The sequence below is a fragment of the Mesoplodon densirostris genome, chromosome 18, assembly GCF_025265405.1.
Source record: "Mesoplodon densirostris isolate mMesDen1 chromosome 18, mMesDen1 primary haplotype, whole genome shotgun sequence".
Classification (NCBI taxonomy): domain Eukaryota; kingdom Metazoa; phylum Chordata; class Mammalia; order Artiodactyla; family Ziphiidae; genus Mesoplodon; species Mesoplodon densirostris.
In genome coordinates, this window is record NC_082678.1 from 6,945,073 (window position 1) to 6,964,610 (window position 19,538).

Genomic DNA, 19,538 nt, shown 5'->3' on the forward strand with positions numbered 1-19,538 from the left:
TATACCCAGAAGAATTGAAAGTAGGCAGTCAAACAGATATTTGTACACCCATGTTCATAGCAGCATTATTCACAATAGCTAATAGGTGGAAGCAACTCCAGTGTCCATGGATGGATGGATTAAACACAACATGTGGTATATGCATACAACAGAATATTATACAGCCTTAACAAGGAATAAAATTCTGATATATTCTGTAACATGGACTAACCTTGATGACATTATGCTAAATGAAATTAGACAGACACAAAAGGACAAAATGGTATGAGTCCACTTATATGAGTTACTTAGAGTAGTCAAATTCATAGACACAGAAAGTAGAATGGCGATGGGGGCGGGGTTACTGTTCAAGGGGGTACAGTTTCAGCTCGGGAAGGTGACAGTTCTGGAGATGAATGGTGGTGACAGTTGCAGAATGTGTATGTACTTAATCCCACAGAATTGTAGTTAAAAATGGTTAAAATGGGGCTTCCCTGGTGGCGCAGTGGTTGAGAGTCCGCCTGCCGATGCAGGGGACACAGGTTCGTGTCCCGGTCCGGGAAGATCCCACATGCCGCGGAGCGGCTGGGCCCGTGAGCCGTGGCCGCTGAGCCTGCGCGTCCGGAGCCTGTGCTCCGCAACGGGAGAGGCCACAGCAGTGAGAGGCCCGCGTACCGCAAAAAAAAAAAAAAAAAAAAAAAGGTTAAAATGGTAAATGTTGTTAGGTACATTTAATTTAAAAATAGAAATTTCAAAGAAGAAAATTGGCTTGAACCCAGCGCCTCTACCTAGCAGAGCGGGCAGAGCCGCTCACCTACCTGTGAAGTGCGGCTGACTCCAGACACCTGGATCGCCCCTCCCCTCCCCTCCCCTCCCCCACACCCAGTCGCTACCCCGCGGCCTGGCAAGTCTCACTACGCAGACGCGGAGCTGCGGTGGGTGGGCGGGAAGGGGCGTGGCCTCACTCTGCGCCTGTGCGGAATTCCAGCTGCAACTGCTGTGGGGGAGAAGATGCTCAGGTTGGGCTCCGCGGCCGCCGGCCGAGGGGAGGCCCGCACTGCACACGCGCAGACTGAGCATCCGCGTCAAAAGCCGAAGAGAGCGCGCGCTCCCCACGTCCTGCGCGTCCGGCTGCCAGGCATTTAGTCCCTGCCGTGACTCCCGCTGGGCCCGGATGGGCTGGCGCGCCCTCGTCTGAAAAGCAATGCCCCGGGAGATCATCACCCTGCAACTGGGCCAGTGCGGCAACCAGAGTGAGCGAACGATCGCCGGGCCCAGCCAGTCTCCGGTTCTGCCCCTTCGGGTCCCACCCGAGTGCTTCGCATCCTCCAGCCCCCGCTTTCCCTTCCATGAACCCCCTGCCCTACTGCGCATGATGAACCAAGTCCCGGACCCCAGACCGAGAGCCCTGCCTCCAGCCCCCGGCTGTCACGGCTCCCAGACTCTTGGGCCCACCCTCTGCGAGTGACAGCCTCTGAGCCTCACCCTGGGCTCCTGAGGCCTTACGGCTCTAGCAGATCCAGGCGTCTCTCCTCTCCCCCCAGTTGGGTTCGAGTTCTGGAAACAGCTGTGCGCCGAGCATGGTATCAGCCCCGAGGGCATCGTGGAGGAGTTCGCCACCGAGGGCACTGACCGCAAGGACGTCTTTTTCTACCAGGTGCCCCCAGCGACTTGGCCAGGGCCGGTAGTGGCCCAGGGGGCCTGAAGGGAAGGGCAGTGGCTTGGTACTGGGAACCCGCTGGGCAGAGGAGCCGGGGCGGCTGGCTTGAAGAGGGAGGGCAGGCAGGAGCCAGAGTTGGGAGGACTGGAGGACTGGGTGGGCCCGAGCTTATTGGGCCCGATCCTGGACTCCCCTTGACAGGCAGACGATGAGCACTACATCCCCAGGGCGGTGCTGCTGGACCTGGAGCCGCGGGTGATCCATTCCATCCTCAATTCCCCCTATGCCAAGCTCTACAACCCAGAGAACATCTACCTGTCAGAGCACGGAGGAGGAGCTGGCAACAACTGGGCCAGCGGATTCTCCCAGGTATCCAGGTGGCCATCCCAGAGATTCTTGATGTTCCCTTCCTGGGGCAAGGCAGGCACAAGCAGTCTGGGGATCTGACCACATTGACAATGAATAAGAGACAAGGGGATTTTACCCTGATAAGAGGGGCAGCCAGAGAGAGGTTTACGCAAACTTTGTGCAAAGCATTTGCAAAGTAGCACTTCTGGGGGGAGGGCCACAGCCCTCTGTTTGAGGCGGCAGCAGTGTCCGAGAGTAGAATTATTGGTGCTGAAAAGAGATGCTCTCCAGAAACTTCATCCTCATCCTCCCTCCTCACGTCTCTATACAGGGTGAGAAAATCCATGAAGACATCTTTGACATCATAGACCGAGAAGCAGATGGAAGTGACAGCCTAGAGGTGAGGCTGCCCCCCTGGGGGTGGGGGTGAGGAGGAAGCTGAAAAGTGCTGGGGAAAGGTCAGGAGGTAGCCTGATCAGATGTGTGATGGGCGCAATTCAATTCAAAACTCTTGCACTGAGCATCAGATGTGAGATAGTGAGGTAAATAAGGGACAGTCCTTGTCCTCAAGGAGATCCTAATCTGGACGGCATCAGCTCCCTCCTTCTCAAGGAGCCTCAGTCTGGATGGACATAGAGGAAGCCTTGATACATTAGCGTGTTGGGAGTGGGGAATGACACAAGCCTGAAGCCTCTCCGCCAGATCCCTGGAGACTGCCTCTCCATCCCTCCCTTGCAGGGCTTCGTGCTGTGTCATTCCATCGCTGGGGGCACCGGTTCTGGCCTGGGTTCCTACCTCTTAGAGCGACTGAATGACAGGTAAGCCTGTGTTTGGGAGAGGGCATTAGCCCTGTTTCCCTGGGTAATGTCTTTCCCTTTTATCGCTTTTTTCTTTCGGACTGGAAGGCCTGCCACTACCACCTTTGAGTCATAGGTAGGAACAGAGCCTGGCCACCCAGGGAACATCTTGGAAGCAGTAACTCCCAGGTGGGGGGTTTGCCTGGGGGGGAGAAGGGGACCTACGAGGGTTGATGCTTTAGGCTTATCGGCTCTGAAGACTCAGTTCTGCCCTCATCCCTTCTGTATAAGACGTTGGTGGCACTTGGAAAGGAATGGCCCGTTATCCCTAGAGAAGATAGAGATGGGCAGTGATGGGAGTCCTTCCAATTCACTGTGTCACCTTCCCCTTTCCCTCTTCCTTACCCCCAGGTACCCCAAGAAGCTGGTGCAGACATACTCAGTGTTTCCCAACCAGGATGAGATGAGCGATGTGGTGGTCCAGCCCTACAACTCACTGCTCACGCTCAAGAGGCTGACCCAGAACGCAGACTGTGTGGTGAGCATGCGAGGAGGGAGTGGGGGCTTTGGTCGACCTCCCCAGACCAGAGAGACACCTACACCCTGCCCTTCCCAAGCCCTTGCCCAGAGAACAGAGGACCAACAAAGCCATACCTGGTAGACCAAATTATGAAATAAGGACCTGATCCCAAGTTTCTTGTAGTCCCTTTAGGCAGCAAGACTCTCAGCAAAGTGAATGACACGCCCCCACCCCACGTGTCTCCACTTAGCCTGTTTTTCTTTTTTTAATTAATTAATTATTTTATTTTTGGCTGCGTTGAGCCTTCATTGCTGCGCACGGGCTTTCTCTAGTTGGAGTGAGCGGGGCTACTCTCCGTTGTGGCGTGCGGGCTTCTCATCGTGGTGGCTTCTCTTGTTGCAGAGCACAGGCTCTAGGCGCACGAGCTTCAGTAGTTGTGGCACGCGGGCTGAGTAGCTGTGGCTCAGGGGCTTAGTTGCTCCACGGCATGTGGGATCTTCCCGGACCAGGGCTCGAACCTGTGTCCCCCTGCATTGGCAGGCGGATTCTTGACCACTGCGCCACCAGGGAAGCCGCTCCTCTTGGCCTGTTTAATGCCTACTCATGCTTACGTTCTCAGCCCAAGGGTCACTTTCTTAGCAAAACCTTCCCTGACCACCCAGACAAGGTCAAATTCCTTTGTGCATATTTCAGGCTATAACTATACTTTTCGGTTGTTTTATGCTTAATGTCGGTCTCCCTCCTCTAGACTACAGATGTGGTGAGGGGGAAGACCATGCCTGTTTTACTCTCCATAGTTTCTCTAGGCACCATGCCTGGCACATGTTGGACAATCAGATATTTGTTTCATGCACTGGGTGGTGGAAACGTGTCTCCTGATGCCCCAGAGACAGTACTTACCCTTTAAATTAGCACACCTACTTCCTAGTGTTGGAGTTTAGAGGGGGACTAAGCAAATAACTTATTTCTCTGCCCCCTTTCTCCTCAAAAAGGTGCCGTGACCCTCTTCTGTCCCCCCAGGTGGTGCTGGACAACACAGCCCTGAACCGGATCGCCACAGACCGCCTGCACATCCAGAACCCGTCCTTCTCTCAGATCAACCAGCTGGTGAGCCCTCACTCCTAGACTCTTTTGGACTGGAACCCCGCCTTGCCGGAGTGCCATCTGGGGAAGGGAGGCCTCCCAGGACAAGGCCCTTGACACGGCACCCGTGTCCCCAGGTGTCCACCATCATGTCGGCCAGCACCACCACCCTGCGCTACCCCGGCTACATGAACAACGACCTCATCGGCCTCATCGCCTCGCTCATTCCCACACCACGGCTCCACTTCCTCATGACTGGCTACACACCCCTCACCACGGACCAGTCGGTAAGAGCAGCCCTCAGGCCCAGCAGGCCCTGACTAGCCTTTCTCTTTTCCCTGCTGCCCCCGGAGCTGCCCCGTGCAGCCCCCAGAGGCCCTGCGCTCAGGGACTGGCACAGGCTGGGCGACTTCCTGGCTGACGTGCTCTCCTCTTCCCTCTGTCTGTGGCTCCCTGCAGGGCCCGGGCTGTACGGGGTCTGCTGATGCTCCTGCACAAGGGCCTGAGTTTGCTGAGCTCGGGAGCACTGAGATCCCTGATCCCACAGCAGAGGCTCAGTGTGGACCTGCATCTAAGGCCACTCCCCAGAGGGGCCAAACTACCCCGAGTCTGATGGGGACGTGTGTTGCCTACTGCTCTCTGTCCATGCGTTTCTCGACTGTGCCCTGAGTGCTGGCCTGCCCCGTGGCCACTCTCTCCTCAGGTGGCCAGCGTGAGGAAGACCACGGTCCTGGACGTCATGAGGAGGCTGCTGCAGCCCAAGAACGTGATGGTGTCCACGGGCCGGGATCGCCAGACCAACCACTGCTACATCGCCATCCTCAACATCATCCAGGGGGAGGTGGACCCCACCCAGGTAGGTGAGGCCCCTTCGTTCTACCCCCAGAGGCCACAGGGGTAGAGGAGAGGCTACCACCACCACTCCTGTGCCCACCCCAGGTCCACAAGAGCCTGCAGAGGATCCGGGAACGGAAGTTGGCCAACTTCATCCCCTGGGGCCCAGCCAGCATCCAGGTGGCCCTGTCCAGGAAGTCGCCCTACCTGCCTTCTGCCCACAGGGTCAGCGGGCTCATGATGGCCAACCACACCAGCATCTCCTCGGTGAGCCTAGCCTCCTGGTCTTCTTTGGCCACTCTCTTCCGCTAGCCACCTTCCTCATTCTCCCCCAGATCCATTCCAACCCCTTGTCTTGCACTGGCTCCTGGAGATTTCTATCTCTTGCAGCTCTTTGAAAGTTCCTGCCAGCAGTATGACAAGCTGCGGAAGCGGGAGGCCTTCCTGGAGCAGTTCCGCAAGGAGGACATCTTCAAGGAGAACTTTGACGAGCTGGACAGGTCCAGGGAGGTCGTGCAGGAGCTTATTGATGAGTACCATGCAGCCACGCGGCCAGACTACATCTCCTGGGGCACCCAGGAGCAGTGACTTCCTCCCCACTGCACCCCCTGGACAGTAAGCACAGCCCCCATCATGCCTGGTCCCTCTGGTCCAAATTCCCCTCACCAACAACCTGTCTAGGTTCTTCCTCAGCCCAGGAGTTGGCCCTGCTTCCTCCCTTCCATGCCTGACCCTTGATATGCTTACTTAGCTCTAATAAAGTAATAAAGCTTCATTGTGAATATAGTCAGGCCTTGGTCTGTGATTATGGGGGACAATAAAAATATCTCCATGGTGCCTCACAGTTCCCAGGCATGTGTTGGTAGGGTGGCCTTTACCTGCTCTAGCTTAGTCCCGGTCTTTGTGTGTCCACTGTTTCCATGAGCATCCCTTACCTAGAACCAAGCTGTTCCACTGGAGCCAGTCCTGCTCTCAGACTACAGAGGATTACTGATACCTGCCGCCTCCTCAGTGCCTAAGCTCCTGCCCCAGGGTGGATCAGTATTGCCCATATACTGCCCCAGCCTCCTCCACTCAGGGCAGAGGCTGTAGAGGCTACTGAAGGACGGCCTGCAGCATTCTGAGCAGGTCAAGAAAGCCAAGACTGTATTCCCAGGCACAAGGCGATTAGATCCTCAGGAGTCGATCTAATTCAGCCCAATCTGATAAAAGTAGGGCTGAGCCCATCCCGATAAATTCTTTATCTGTGCCAGAGAAGTTCTTGGGTCTGATCCTGCCCCAAGCTTCTTCCGTTCCAGTCCCAAAGCAGTAGGCACATTAAAGATGGACCCAACCAAGACCCAGAAGCTAGACACCAGGGTAGGACTGGGTAGTACCAGTCCTGATGACTCACTGTCCTCGGGCCTCAGGGATGCCAAGAGGCCACCCCTATGCCACTCAGTGGAAGAAGGATGAGTAATTGCCAGCTTCCAAAACTGTCCTCTGCCTGTCCCACCCACCACCCTAGGGCAGCATACAGGCCAGGAGGAGGTTAAATCCAGAAGGTCACAGAGGGTGGAGCCCTGTGGTGTTCAGACTCCCCTCAGTGCTGGTAAAAGCCCAGAGTGTGGGCATCCCCGGAGGTGGAGCTCTGAGCTCTGGGGCTCCAACTTGTCCCACTGACAACACTCCCACAGAAAGGGTTTGTGTAAATAAGCAATTTTTGTGTGTGTGTCTTCTCTTCTACAAATAAATTAAGAAACAAACTAGAAAATTGTCTGCACCCATTGCAGCCCTTGGGTGTGGGGTGTGCCCTGTCCCTGCAGGGCCAAAAGGGTCCATGGTTCCCTGAAATCGCAGAGCAGTCCAAGTCCAGGATGGAGGCAAGAGGGAGGTCGTGACCTCTTGGCAAGCTCAGTCCTGCAGCTGCCCCAAACAGCCAGACTGTCCCTGGGGCTCGTCCAGGCCCGGGTGCTGGCTGGGAGGGGAGGTGTCTGGCAGGTCTTGGCATGGAGGAGGACTACTGCTGGGCCTCTCGGGGGAGGGGTTGGCCAAGTAGGCATTCACCAGCTGCATGATCTCTTCCACCTAAGGGAGGGCAGAGGTCAGAGTACACACGGGGCCACTGGGTTCTCCTTTTTCTCAACCTCCACCCAGGCTCCTTCCCAAGGCCTTACATGAGCTGCCGCCTACAATCTTTCCTTCCTCATCATCGCTCTCCCTCCCTCACAATGTGCCAACCACACTCACTTCTTTCTGCTCCTATAATATCCTAAGGTTATTCTCAACTCAGGGCCTTTGCACTTGCAAGTCCCTCTACCTGGAACGCTGTGCCCCCAGATCTTCCTTTGTCTAGCTTAAGCGTCACTGTTGTTGCATATCTTTTCCTGACCGTCCTACCGAATGCTATGGCCCCCCTCCAATCACTTCCTGTCTCACTACCCTTTCCTTCATAGCATTTGTCACTGTCTTAAATAGTCTTTGAGGGGGCTTCCCTGGCTATCCCGTGGTTGAGACGCCACACTTCCACTGCAGGGGGCATGGGTTCCATCCCTGGTCAGGGAACTAAGATCCCGCATGCCGCCTGGTGTGGCCAAGAAAATTAGAAAACAAAAAAGAAAAAAAGTCTTTGATTCCTTGTTTAGTGTCTGATCGCTGGCTCTGATGTAAGCTCCTTTAGTTGGTCTTTGATCACTGTTGGATCCGCAGGGTCCAGAGCTGTACCTGGCCCACGCTCCGTGCTTAACAAATGTTTCTTGACATCCTTTCCCTTCCTTCCTCCTTCTACAGCCTCTTCCCACTCACCTGGGGACTCTGCAGGAGGAGCTGGCTCTCTCCCACCCTCAATGCCAGGGTGTGGGGGCCCATTAGTTGGCAGGCGGCCACACGGCCATAGCTGACACTGTGAACGGGCTGTGTCTCACCCGGTCGGGAGAGGGACATGGCCTTGGCTCCCAGGCCCAGGCATAGCTTCTGTGGAGCGCCCCCACCAGGCTCCTGCAGACAGACAGGCAGAGTCAGGGTGGAAGGAGGCGACCCTGCAGCATTATTTTTGGTGTGGGGAGATGGCTGTGAGCAAGAAGTTTCCTGCCCCCCCCCATAATCCACAGCTCCACAGAGGTGAGGGCCCCAGGGCCAGTGACTCCTGGGGTTTGAGATGGGCAGCTGTGCTGGGTGTAGGGAGTGAAGTGACCCACAGTGGGGGCCTGTGGCTCTGGGGCAAAGGTGTGGGGCTCGGGCCGCCAGAGTCTCCCCCTCTCCCTTCTCCCCCTCACCGTGCTCAGCTCCAGAACGTCATACCGAGCAGCGCCGAACCCTGGACACTGCGCCGCCAGAGCCAGGTAGGCAGCCATGGCCTCAGCTCGGCCCATGCCCCGTAGCCGCTTCCAGCCTCCCAGCACAGCAGCCGCCGTGCCGGCGCCACCTCCTCCCTCGCGGGCCACGCTTCCCGCCGTGCGTCCGGCCCCGCCGCGCCGGGCCCGCTCCGCCCGCCTCTTGGCCAGGGCCGGACTCCAGATTGCCCCGGCCAGCAGGGCGGCGGAGCGGGGAGGCCTGGGCACCGGGCGGAGAGGGTCTTCACGCGGCGGGGCCGGGGTGGGCAGCAAGCGGTCCAGGCGCGGCAGGGGCGGCCGCGGGGAGAAGTCTCGGTGCAGGCTCCGCAGGCGCAGCGCCGCCTGGGCGCGCAGCGTGTCGTCGGGCGGGGACGGCCGGCCGCGCAGCAGCAGAGCTTGAGCCTACGGGGAGGCAGGGGTCATCAGCGCGGGAGCGGCGGGGGTACCGTCGCAAAGACACCTCGGGGTGTGGAACCTGAGGTCTGGGTTCGAGCACCGCCTCCCCCGGGGTTGCCATAACGACGAAATGCGATGGCCCAGAAAGGGAGGGGTTCAGGCTCGCGGGTCTTCGCTGGGCGTGAATGCCGGAGATCTTCACCTGCTCAAAGAGGAAGGGCAGTTCGTGACCGTCTGGGGACAGCCCCTCAGGGTGCAGAGGTCCGTGGAGACGCAGACACAGTCTCCATCCGGAGTCCGGCGGGTCCTCCAGCCCGGCTTCCTCCGCCGCCAAGCTGCAGAATAAAGAAGGCCACGATGCGTCCGGGAAGCAGGGGCCCCCAAGGCGCGGGCCCAGGGGAAAGAGGCGGGGCCAGATATTTGGGGCGGGGCCCGGGCGGGACGGACAGAGGAGGCGAGCCTTGGAGCCTGACTGCAAACCGCCGGCGGACAAGAACCCATCTGTGAACCAGTGAAATTTACTGTGCCGTGCAAGTGGCAGGCGCTCGGTAAACGTTTGCTTAGGGATTGACCGAAGCCGAGAGGCGCATGGGCTAACGGAGAGCAGGGCTGGGGCTGGACATTTACTTCTCAAACCTGGTGAGCACGTCGGCCACGAGAGTCCCCCCGGCCAGGGCTCGCTCCTGGGCCCCTCGCTGCTCGTACAGCGCGAATGCATTGCGGCTCCGGGTCAAGCCCAGCCGCCCCACCAGCTCTCGAGCAACCTGGAGGGGTGAGAACATAAGAGGAAAGTCAGACCCAGACCGCGCAGGGGTCTTGCCAGTACTTCTGGAGGGGTCCAACTAGAGGGGTCTTTCAGGTCTCTTAGTTCCACCACACACAGCCGTTACCCAACTGATGACTCTCAGACTCGGGCAAACCCTAGGGCCCAGGCACCAGGAGAGCTAGGCATGGGAAGCTGGGAGGAAGTTTGAGGTTTCAGGGGTTTTCTCTGTGGTCTTACCTCTCCCGCCGTGGTGTGGGAGTCTATGGCCACAGGGCAGGCACCAGCCCCCGGACAGTGCACGGTGCACAACAACTCCTGCCGTCGGCTCAGCGCGGAAATCTCTGCCAGCGAGGGCACCAGCTCCCGGCCGCGCGTCCGGCCCAGCGCTTTTCGTATGAAGCGCGCATATTCCGCCAGTTCCGAGTCCGGGAGCGCCTGCTCAGTCCTGGGTTAGGGAGAACTGGAGAGTCAGTGCTCCAAGGGCTTTCCTTCACCTCCCCGCTATTGCCTTCTTACTTTATAGTTTATTTCGCCTCGCCGACTCCCTCCCCTCCAACTCTAAGTTCCTTGAAGGCAGCGCGGCCAGCTCTTCTGAATCTACCCCGATGCTCTGTATGGAGCAGAATTACTTTCTAAGGCCCCTGGCAGCTTTCTCCTTACTGCCTCCTCCCACTTCCCAAAGTTTCCATGATCCTCCTTCGGGTTGAAATCCAAACTCCAGCCGCATTCTTCTTTCCAACCTAAAAGCCCTGGCGCTGGACTGCATCAGCTCCGAGAAAAACAGCCTTTTAATAATTCCGCTGCCCAAAGTGGGAGCCTTTTTGTAATTCCTCCGCCCGCAAGTGGTGTATGATCTTGTAATTCCCACAAAGGCACTATGCATGTTAGCAGAGCCCTGACCTTGGGGCAAGTCCCTTCCCTTGTCTGGGTCCAAGTTCTCCATCTGCCAAACTCTTTGGCAAGACCTGCCATTCTTTTCCAGCCCCTTAGCTCCCTTGCCTTGGCCTTACCCCTACGCCTCCCCTCTCACCTCTCCAGATGCCCCAGGAGGTGCCCCCGTACAGGTCCGCCAGGCCGGAAGGTACAGCTCATGCAAGTGAGGAGCTGCCAGTACCGCAGGGCCGCGGGGTCTTGGGTAGCTGGAGGCCCGGGGGGGCCTGCGGGGCCCGAGGTCTGCTTAGCCAGCTGCAGGAAGAGCTCGTCTCGGAGCGCGGGCAGGTCCCGGCAGGTCTGGAGCACACCCTGCATCAGGGGCCCGGGGCGCCGCGCCCCCTCCAGGGCCTGCAGCGCCAGGAACAGCCGCACCGCCTCCTCGCGCAAGGGAGCGTAGCCCGGACCTGCGGGGACGGCGGGGGCGGAGGGACGGTTTGGAGAGGGGACACAGAGCTGGGCCCTGGGAGGAAGGCGTGAACCAGGGGAAGGTCAGAGGGAGTGTAAGGGGACAGGGGTGGCAAGGAGGGGAGAGTGCGAAGGACAGGAAGAGTGAAGGGAAAGCAGTCGTCCCCACAGAGCCAAATTCAACCCCTGCCTCCCGGGAATCTCCCCCTCCAGATCCCCTAAGGTTGCACTTTGAGTTAGTAACTTGGAGGGATGGACTATAAGGACACAGGGTCAACCTTCAGATTCTGTAATTGGGTACTGACAGCTAACACCATGGGCCAGAAAACTGGTTGGACCACGAGTCAGAAAACCAGGGTTCTTCTCCCAGCTCCCCTTAATCCTCTAGCTTGAGGACCTGGGCCTGTAACTATTCCCTTTTGGGGAGAGGTATAACTAGATGAGGTCAGCACATTCTCCCAAGGTGGTGGCTTTTCCACCACTTGTAAAGGCGGTATGCCATGGTGTTGAGAGTACAATGAAAGAACAAAATAGAGGGTATAAAAAACTCATGAAGGAACATCAGTAGTCAGAATGAGATCCAGAGAAGGTGGTCAAAGGGAGCCTTTACTTTCTGTGCTGGCTTTCCTCCCCCTCTACCTTGGGTATCAGTCTGCTCAGCTTCTGGTTTCATCTTCATCCTTTGAAAAATGAGGGGCTGGTAGGCCCCCTGAGGACTCCTAGATCCCTGTCAGGTGAGGCATTCAGATTCCCCATCCAAGGGACTTGGGCCATGGCACCACTCACCTGGGGCACTGACTCCGTAGGGCAGGGGCAGGAGTGGGGCATACAGGGCCCCACTAGTGTGCCTCAGAATTGGGTTCCGTCTGTAAATAAGGGCCACAGCTTCCGGGTCCCCACAACTCTCCTAGAGGCCGTGGAAATGATCAAAGTGATGGAGAAGGGGGCTCACCATGAACCCAGAAAGTTCATGGGTCCACCACCCTCCTCTTTCTCCATGGAGTTCCCTCCCTCGCACCTGAATGTCCCTGAGCAGCAGCTGGGTGGGGGTCTCCAGCGGCGCCTTGGAGGCTATCACTTCGCGCAGCGCCACCCCCCAGCACTCTGCCTCAGCCTGGCGGGGCGAGCACAGCCGGACGCTATGCTTCCGGCCAGACACGGTCACTGACCACAGACCTTGGGGAAAGAGAGGCCGCGGAGGTCAATCAGGGCTGGCTGGGGCAGCTACCTAGGGAGGTAGGAGAATCCCCATGAGGTCTCACCGGTCTCCTTGGGCCTGCGCTCAGGGCCGGTCACCGAGCACAGGCTGGTGAGCACGAGGCTCCCGAGGCGCCGCGCCCCCTTCCCGCTGCTGCTGAACTGGTCCAAGGAGTCCCGGGTGAGCACGAACCAGGCTCGGCGCGGGGGCAACCAGGGCCGCGCCCCTCCTCCGCGGGGCTCTCGGTACAGCCAACCTGCGGGGAGAAGGAGGGAAAGGGGATCGCAGGAGAGGACATTATCCCGTGGAGGATTGGGATTGGGGCCTCTAGAGCGCATGAGGTGGATCCCCACCTTTCACGACGACGTCTGGGTCGTCTTCTGACGGCCCCTTCTCCGGGATGAGGCTCCGTGTCTCCTCCCAGCTTTGCAGCCTGGGCAAGAAGGGAGCGAGGGTTGGGCAAGCCTGCAGGTCCTGCACCCCGCCTCCAGGAGGCTCCTCTCTAAGGGTTCCCCAGACCGCGAGGGGTGCCTACTCCCCGGGCTGGGCACCCCTCCCCCAGGCTGTGGGAACCGCTGGGCCGTTCTGACCTCGCACCAGAAATAGCCCGGACCCCCCCCTTCCTCCCCGCGCCCCCAGCCGGACCGCCCCCCGGGACCCCGGCCAAACCACAGCGTCCGGCGTAAGGCCTTTCCCTTATTGCACAACCGCGGGAGGGAAGCCGGTGAAGATGGGGGTCCCAGACCATGGGACGCAGGGGCTGAGTTCACCTGTCTGAGACTGGCCCGCTCCTCACAGGCTGAGTCAGCGTCACATCCAGGGGGCCCTGGGGAAACAGGCAGGGTGGCCCTCAGGCTAAGAACCCTCCTCGCAGGATGCCAGTGGCTTCTGGCCCAGGACAGCGCTGCTCAGGGGATTGGGGAATCAAGGAGTGGGATGGTGACTGTGACTGAGCGAGCTGAAGCCACTGGGCTCGCCCCTTCCACCAGTCTCTACAGAACAGCCCAAGCTAAGACGCCAAGACTCTCGCCTGGTCTCTGTGATTCTTTAAAGAGGCAATCAGGTGTTGGGGCAGAGTAGAAAAAGCACTGGGCAGAGAGTCAGGAGACCTGGGTTCTAATACCGGCTCAACCGCTAACTCGGATCTACAAACTTGCTGAGGAACCCTGGCAAGCCCCTTCGAGTCTTTGGGCCTTAGGTTCCCAATCTGTGAAGAGGGAGAGGTGGATAAAGTCCTTTCTTGCTCTGGCAGTCGAAGTCACCCCCTCCTCCTCAGTTCCCTTCATTGGCTGGCGGGCGTTCAGGCTGGCAGGCAGGCGGTAGGCACGGAGGTGAATGAAGGGAAGAGGGACCCTTTCGGTATAGGGCTTTGTCCAAGAGCTTCTTATACCCTCCCACAGGGACCACTGAAACTCAGTAGGAAGTAAAGACCCTGTCCTTTTGCTGGGGCTCAGGCCAGGCTGAAGAATACTCTCCATGGGAGGTACAGTCCAGGACTTTGCCCTCCCCCTACCACCCCCTGTGCCCTGGAACTTCTACTGTAGACTGGGGTCTAAGAAAGGCCTAAAACCCTACTAGGAACCAGGTCAGGAGGGAACTGTGCCATGGTCCCATTGCATCCAGGCAGCTAAAGTCAGGAGGAGGAGGTGGGGGAAGGGGGCCAGGGACACCTGTCCCCAAGCTCCGAGGAGGGGGGCGGTGGTGGAGGTGGAGCATGAGGGAGGCAATGGCAGTGGTTCACAAAGCTGACCCTGCTCAGGCTGGAACCTTGGGGACGCCTGGGTCCTGCGCCTTCGGGGGCGCAGATCCTCTTATCTTCTGGAGGGTCTGAGAGGGGCTCTCAGACACACCAGCATAAGGGCAGGTGCTGACCCCTCTCTTAGACCAACTCCCCTAATCGCAGTCCCCTGATTCCCTCCCTCCCCGCCCCCCCTCTATATTTATCCGCCCTCCGCCTCCGCCAGGTGCTGGCGCCGGCCCCAGCGGCGCAGCCCGCCCCACCCGGGCACTGAGCCACCGGGCCTGCTGGGGACCCCTGAGCGGGGGAAGGGAGCCTGACCCCGGCCACAGCACACGCGAGTCTGGTTGCCCGAAGTTTGCTTGCTGGAGTGCAGGGGCATCAGAGAGGGGACGTCAGGGGATTATGGTCTCCCACACCAATAGAGCCTCAGTTTCGCCACGGGGAGATTCGACAAAACCCGGGAGCCGAGTGTCCCTCACCATTCCCTCAGGGATTCCCCAGGAGCCTCACCAGGGAGGCCCTGAGTGTCACGGTAATGATGAGGGGTCCTCGGAGAGTTGTGGCCCCCAGCTCCCTCTCCATGGGGTCCCCGCCACGGACCCCAGTCTGAGGATGCCTGCTTCCCCTTGCCCAGGTCCCCGCGGCGGGAACTCCCGCATCTGGCCCCAGCGCTCAGCGCTTATGAATTGGAAGCGGAGCGGACCCAGGTGTCCGAGCCGCCCAGCCGGCCTCGCCACATTCCTCGGCGCTGGCGGAGGCGGAAGGAGACGGGATGGGACGCGGGCCCAGCGGGGAAGGGAGAGGCTGGGCCAGGTCGGGCCAGGCGTGACGCCTCCCCTGCCCCAGGGCCCCCAGCAGGTGGACAGCGCCCAGCGTGCTGCGCGAGGCCCACAGGCACATCCCGAGGCGGGCTGCTGCTTGAGCTCTCGGGGGCTTCTGGCCCCCAGGCAAAAACGTCTCCCGAGTCCCCAGTCCGCAAGAGCACGGCGTTTGGCTGGAGTCTGAAGCAGGATCAGGCGTGACGGCCGGTTGTAGTGAGAGGGATTGAGACAAGGCTTCAAACCCCCCGGGACTTACCCTCCCGCCGCCCGCTGGACTCGGGGTCCGTAGCTCAAAGGTCTCCTCGTCCTCGTCTTCGTCCCCGTCCCCGCTAAGCTCGCCGTCCCCGTAGTCCCGGTGCAGAAGAGTAAAGCCTCGACGGCAGCAGAGGAGCCACCACAATCCCCCGGGGAGAGGCATCCGGGCGAGCAGCCGGGGGATTGGGGTGCGGGCAGCCGGGGCCGAGCTGCAGGGGGTCGGAGAAACTGGCGGGGCTCCGACCCGAGCAGGGGGAAAGGTGAGGAGGGAGGAGGGAAAGGGAGAGGGGGACTGGGAGGAGGCGGTGTCTAGCTCTGGGGTGCAAGGGGTCGCTAGCTAGAGCCTGCGGGGGGCTCAGAGTCTGGGCCCCCGGAGGGGGAGGGGGGAAGCGGGGGTGGGGGAGGAGGGAGCAATGTCCGGAGCTGGGAAGTAGTGTCCGTTGTAGTGTCCAGCCCTGTGGGGGGCAGTGTCCGGTGCAGTGTCCGAGGTGGGCAGTTGTCCAAGCTCCAGGGAGGGTCGTGTCCGGTAGGGCGTCCGGTGGCCAGGGCCCGGGCCGAGCGCGCTGCGCTCCCTGCAGCCCCGGGACTGGCGCGCTAGGGGCGCGAGCACAGTGCCGGGACCCCGCCTCCCCAACCCCCTCCCCTTCGGCCCCCCCCCCTTCTTTCTCTCCTCCCTTCTTTACAGGGCTGTGTCCAGTTTTCGTCACAGCCTCCTCTGCCCAATCCCTGTGCCTGGCGCCGGGCGCGGCCACCAATCAAGCTACTGAAACCGCGGCGGGTTGCATCATGTGTCCCTGGCTTGGTGACAGCGGGGAGGGGCAGGGGAATAAGGAGGGAGGGGGCAATGCGATGTTAGCCACGCCCCCGCTTCGGAGGTCGGACACGGACTGCTAGGGACGTCACGGAAGCCCGCCTTCAGGCTCTTGTTTTAACTCTTGGCTCACCAACCAACAAATTAAAAGCACTCGAGCAGGAGCTTAGGAGAACAAAGTGCCCATAGGGCATAGAGGAAGGCTCCGACTGCTGCCCTCTGCACCCCTGTCTCGTCTCAGGGTTCCAGAGAAAGGAAAGAGCCTTAGCTACCTGCGCCAAGCACAGCCCTAGAGGTAGCCCTCCGCCCCTGGATGAAGGAGTCCAGTTCCGCGATCTGAGTCACCTCCTCTTGAGGTGAAGAAGCTGAGGCAGAGACTCTGGGATAGTGCAGACCAAGGCCGGAAATAAAATCTAATGTAGAGCGCACAGCTCACTGAACTCCAGTTGGGAGAGTGACTTCGGATTCTAGGGAATTCCGTGGTCTTCGAATGGAGTGGAGGCTTCTCAGGGTGACTATTCTGCGGTTCTGTGTAGGAAGGGGTTAACCAAGGCTCTAAGCGGACGGGGCGGGGCCAGAGGAGGGGCGGGGCCAGGGCGACCGCGGGCGCGCGCGTGCGTTGCTGACTCAGCGGCGATTCCTGAGATCACTGGTGGAGGGTTCCAGGTTGGCCCCCAGTGACTGGCGTGTGGGACCCTTTGAAGATCGGCGCTCTGTCCGGGACTTCCCTGGATCCTGGCCCCTGGAGGCCGTGGTTCTTGGTCTCAGCCGCCGGAGACTCCGAGAAGGAAGGCTAGCCCGAGCTGGGCGCGGCGGGACAGGGCGGGGACGACAGGCCAGCGCCTCCCTGGAGACATCCCTGCCACGCTCCGCCCCTCTTGCCCTGGGTCCCCAGACTCCAGGCTGGAGTGGTCGGGGCAGCTTGGCTGACCGGATATTAAACTGCGAGAGTTGTCGCACGTGGACACCATCCTGCCTGTCGTGACTGTAAAACAAAGACCAGGAATCAATGTCTTTAGAGGCCATCCCAGCCTTGCCCTCGCCCCAGAAGAGAGTGGCCTGCGCTGAGACTTCCTAGGGATGGAAACACCACACCATATACTCTCTTCCCTATCTGGATCCCAGGCCCTTGCCTGCAGGGAAGTTCTTTCAGTTGTCTAACCTCTCTCTTTCCGGCAGGCTCAGTACATTCCCTCTGACCCCGTCCCCAAGGAAGACGGAGAATGGCTGTCACCCCACCCCCACCCCGCCCGTGATAACCACTCTTTGGAAATTTGCAAATTGGAATTCTCTCCTTGGATTTTCTCCAAGGCGAAAAACTGCGACTCAACTTTTCAAATAACTTTTTTCTATCCACCAGCGAACCTTAGAAGGGACTGTAGAGTGGTAACCGAATCCTACCCTAAACGGGAATCTCCTGGCCCCGTTCCTACCCCCACACCAGGCATAGGCACACACACAGTCCCCGACAGCCTCAGCCGGAACATTCCAGAGGCCGGGAACTCGGTACTTGCTAGGGCAGCCATTACTGGATAGCACTCTGGTTGTTAGAAAGCTCTTTCTTACACTATTTCAGGAGGAACGCTCGCCCCTCGTCGCCTGGCAGCTTCCCCACCTCACCTCTGTTGGCAGAGACCGAGTGAAGGTGGAGGGGGTGTCAGTGCCTAAAGCTTTAGCAGGCTCAGCAGCCCCTCACCCCTACCCAGGCTCTCAGCGCCTTCCACTCAGAGCCAAGCGCGGCGGAGTGCGAAGGGGCGGGGCCGTGGGGGACCCACCAGCTCTGCCCCGCTGCAAATCACTTCCAAGCCGGTGACTCAAAAATAGTAACAGTTGTTGTGTTGCCCCTCATTTCCATGTTGTCAGTTTAATGTGCCGAAGTACAGAAGCAATTCCTGATGTCCCTACCTCTTCCTCAGTGTCCCCCACCTACTCCCCCTTCCCACTACCCTCCCTGGAATCATTTCCTCAGCCCGCCCCCCTCCTCTTGATTCGCAGCCCTAGTAGTCCCAGAAGGAGATACTGTTGGTCTCCGTGGGAGCCGAGCAGGAAGAAAGGCGGGGCCGGCGGGGGCAGCGGCCGCGGCGGTGAGGCCCTGGACTGCAGCCTCGACCCCGTAGCAGCCTCCGCAGGTCCTGGCGGAAGCGCAGGCCCAGAAAGGCGTAGAGCACGGGGTTGAGGCCGCAGCGGGCGAGGGCCAAGCCCCCGGTCACCAGCAGTGCCAGATCCTTGCGCTTGCTGGCGGGGCAGCTCCGCTCGCGGGCCGCCAGGAGGTCGGCAGTATCCAATAGCAGGGCGAGACTGTAGGGCAGCTGCAGCACCACGAAGGCAGCCACCAGGGCCACCACGACGCGCAGCGCGCGCCGGCGCTCGGGCCCCCTGGTGGCCAGCAGCGTGCGGCCCAGGAGCGCGTAGCAGGCCGCCATGACGCCCAGCGGCAGCGCGAAGCCCAGGACCACCTGCGCCACGGCGCTCACCCCCTTCACCGTCTGCGTGAGGCCCTCGGGGAAGATGAGACGGCAGCGCCGCTGGCCTTCTCGCTGCCCGTCCTGGCTGAAAAGGAGAGCAGGCAGCGCCAGGAGCAGCGACAACAACCACACGATGACTGAGACCAAGTGGGCACGGCCCGGCACCGGGGGCCTCGGTCCAGCTGGGAGGGCCCGCGCGATGGCCACGTAGCGGTCGGCACTGATACAGGCCAGGAAGAGGAAGCCGGCGTGGAAGGAGGCCGAATAGAGGCCCGAGATGGCGCGGCAGGTGACACTTCCCAGACTCCAGCCCTGCAGAGCCCCGGCTGCGGCAAAGGGCAGGGTCAGGGCCAGCAGAAGGTCGGCCAGGGCCAGCTGGAGCAGGTGGGCGGAGGTGGGCGAGCGGGCAGCGCGTCGCGCCGCCAGGTGCGTGGCCAGAACCAGGCCATTGCCGGCCAGACCCAGAGCAGCCACCGTCAGGGAGACACTGGGTTGGAAGGCCCGACTGAAGGCCTGGACATCGGCCTTGTAGCAGAGTTCTGGCAGCGGCTCAGCCGAGTATGCCTCCTCATCGTCCCCGGAGTAGGGGCCCCAGGAGACCTGGGGAGGCCAAAATGAGAAGTGAGACCTTATGAGGCATGCCTCCACCACACACCTCCCCCTCCCACACATGCATTCCAAGCTGGGGGCTCCTGTGTGACCAGGTACAATGGTACAGTACCCGGGGAGAAGACATAAACTTTTCTCCACACTCTTCTTAGCACACCCTCAGACAGGCCTTGGCTTCCCTTGCAACCCTCCTGCCTCTACATCCAGCTTCCTCGGTGACCTTGAGTGAATCACTTGCTCTTTCTGGCTCTCCAGTTGCCTAATACATAATGTCGAGATTAGAGATCCTGACTAGCCCACCCGGCAGGGCTGTTTGAAATAAGGAAGATAATGAATGTGAAGCATCTGTGCTCTCCATAGGCCAGGGGTCTGTACTGTTAATAAATCTTAGCGCTTCAGTTCCTCTGCAGCGCCCTCTCCTGGAAGAACACCCACATGCAGACTTTGCCTGAGACCTGGTCCCTGGACTCCTTGCTTGGTCTGGAGAGGTTTTCTATGTCTCCTTTCCCTTCCCCCCTTCTCACCCCCACCTCTTAGCCTCCAGTACAGGTGCACTGAACTACTCATGACAAGGGGGTCGTAAGGGTTGGAGCTCAGGTTTTCTGG

General features: G+C 59.8%; 3 protein-coding genes across 7 annotated transcripts; 1 reads left to right on the forward strand and 2 right to left on the reverse strand.

Annotated features, from left to right (window-relative positions):
• Nucleotides 1-962: 962 nt before the first annotated feature.
• Nucleotides 963-6,007, forward strand: TUBG2 (tubulin gamma 2). The gene is made up of 11 exons (XM_060080903.1): nucleotides 963-1,232; nucleotides 1,524-1,636; nucleotides 1,841-2,008; nucleotides 2,319-2,387; nucleotides 2,726-2,805; nucleotides 3,196-3,322; nucleotides 4,325-4,411; nucleotides 4,525-4,674; nucleotides 5,091-5,243; nucleotides 5,327-5,488; nucleotides 5,612-6,007. Exons 1-11 carry the CDS (start codon nucleotides 1,184-1,186, stop codon nucleotides 5,807-5,809), a joined length of 1,356 nt encoding a protein of 451 aa, XP_059936886.1. The 5' UTR covers nucleotides 963-1,183; the 3' UTR covers nucleotides 5,810-6,007.
• An 896-nt stretch (nucleotides 6,008-6,903) lies between these two features.
• Nucleotides 6,904-15,649, reverse strand: PLEKHH3 (pleckstrin homology, MyTH4 and FERM domain containing H3). Of its 5 annotated transcripts, none has more exons than XM_060082439.1 (13): nucleotides 15,049-15,649; nucleotides 13,001-13,056; nucleotides 12,584-12,663; nucleotides 12,295-12,486; nucleotides 12,051-12,208; nucleotides 11,819-11,939; nucleotides 10,725-11,031; nucleotides 9,932-10,139; nucleotides 9,565-9,692; nucleotides 9,131-9,263; nucleotides 8,476-8,934; nucleotides 8,006-8,197; nucleotides 6,904-7,288 (listed from the first exon to the last, which is right to left on the reverse strand). In XM_060082439.1, the coding sequence occupies exons 1-13, from the start codon at nucleotides 15,208-15,210 to the stop codon at nucleotides 7,115-7,117; spliced, it is 2,370 nt and encodes a 789-aa protein (XP_059938422.1). In that variant the 5' UTR covers nucleotides 15,211-15,649; the 3' UTR covers nucleotides 6,904-7,114. The 5 variants fall into 5 exon arrangements, 3 of the variants coding, with proteins under 3 accessions (XP_059938422.1, XP_059938421.1, XP_059938423.1); XM_060082438.1 differs by having other exon boundaries at nucleotides 9,556-9,692; XR_009530429.1 differs by having other exon boundaries at nucleotides 7,202-7,288; nucleotides 8,501-8,934.
• A 2,206-nt stretch (nucleotides 15,650-17,855) lies between these two features.
• On the reverse strand, nucleotides 17,856-19,229 carry CCR10 (C-C motif chemokine receptor 10). Its single transcript, XM_060081976.1, has one exon. The coding sequence runs from the start codon at nucleotides 18,993-18,995 to the stop codon at nucleotides 17,856-17,858; it is 1,140 nt and encodes a 379-aa protein (XP_059937959.1). The 5' UTR covers nucleotides 18,996-19,229.
• Nucleotides 19,230-19,538: the final 309 nt, after the last annotated feature.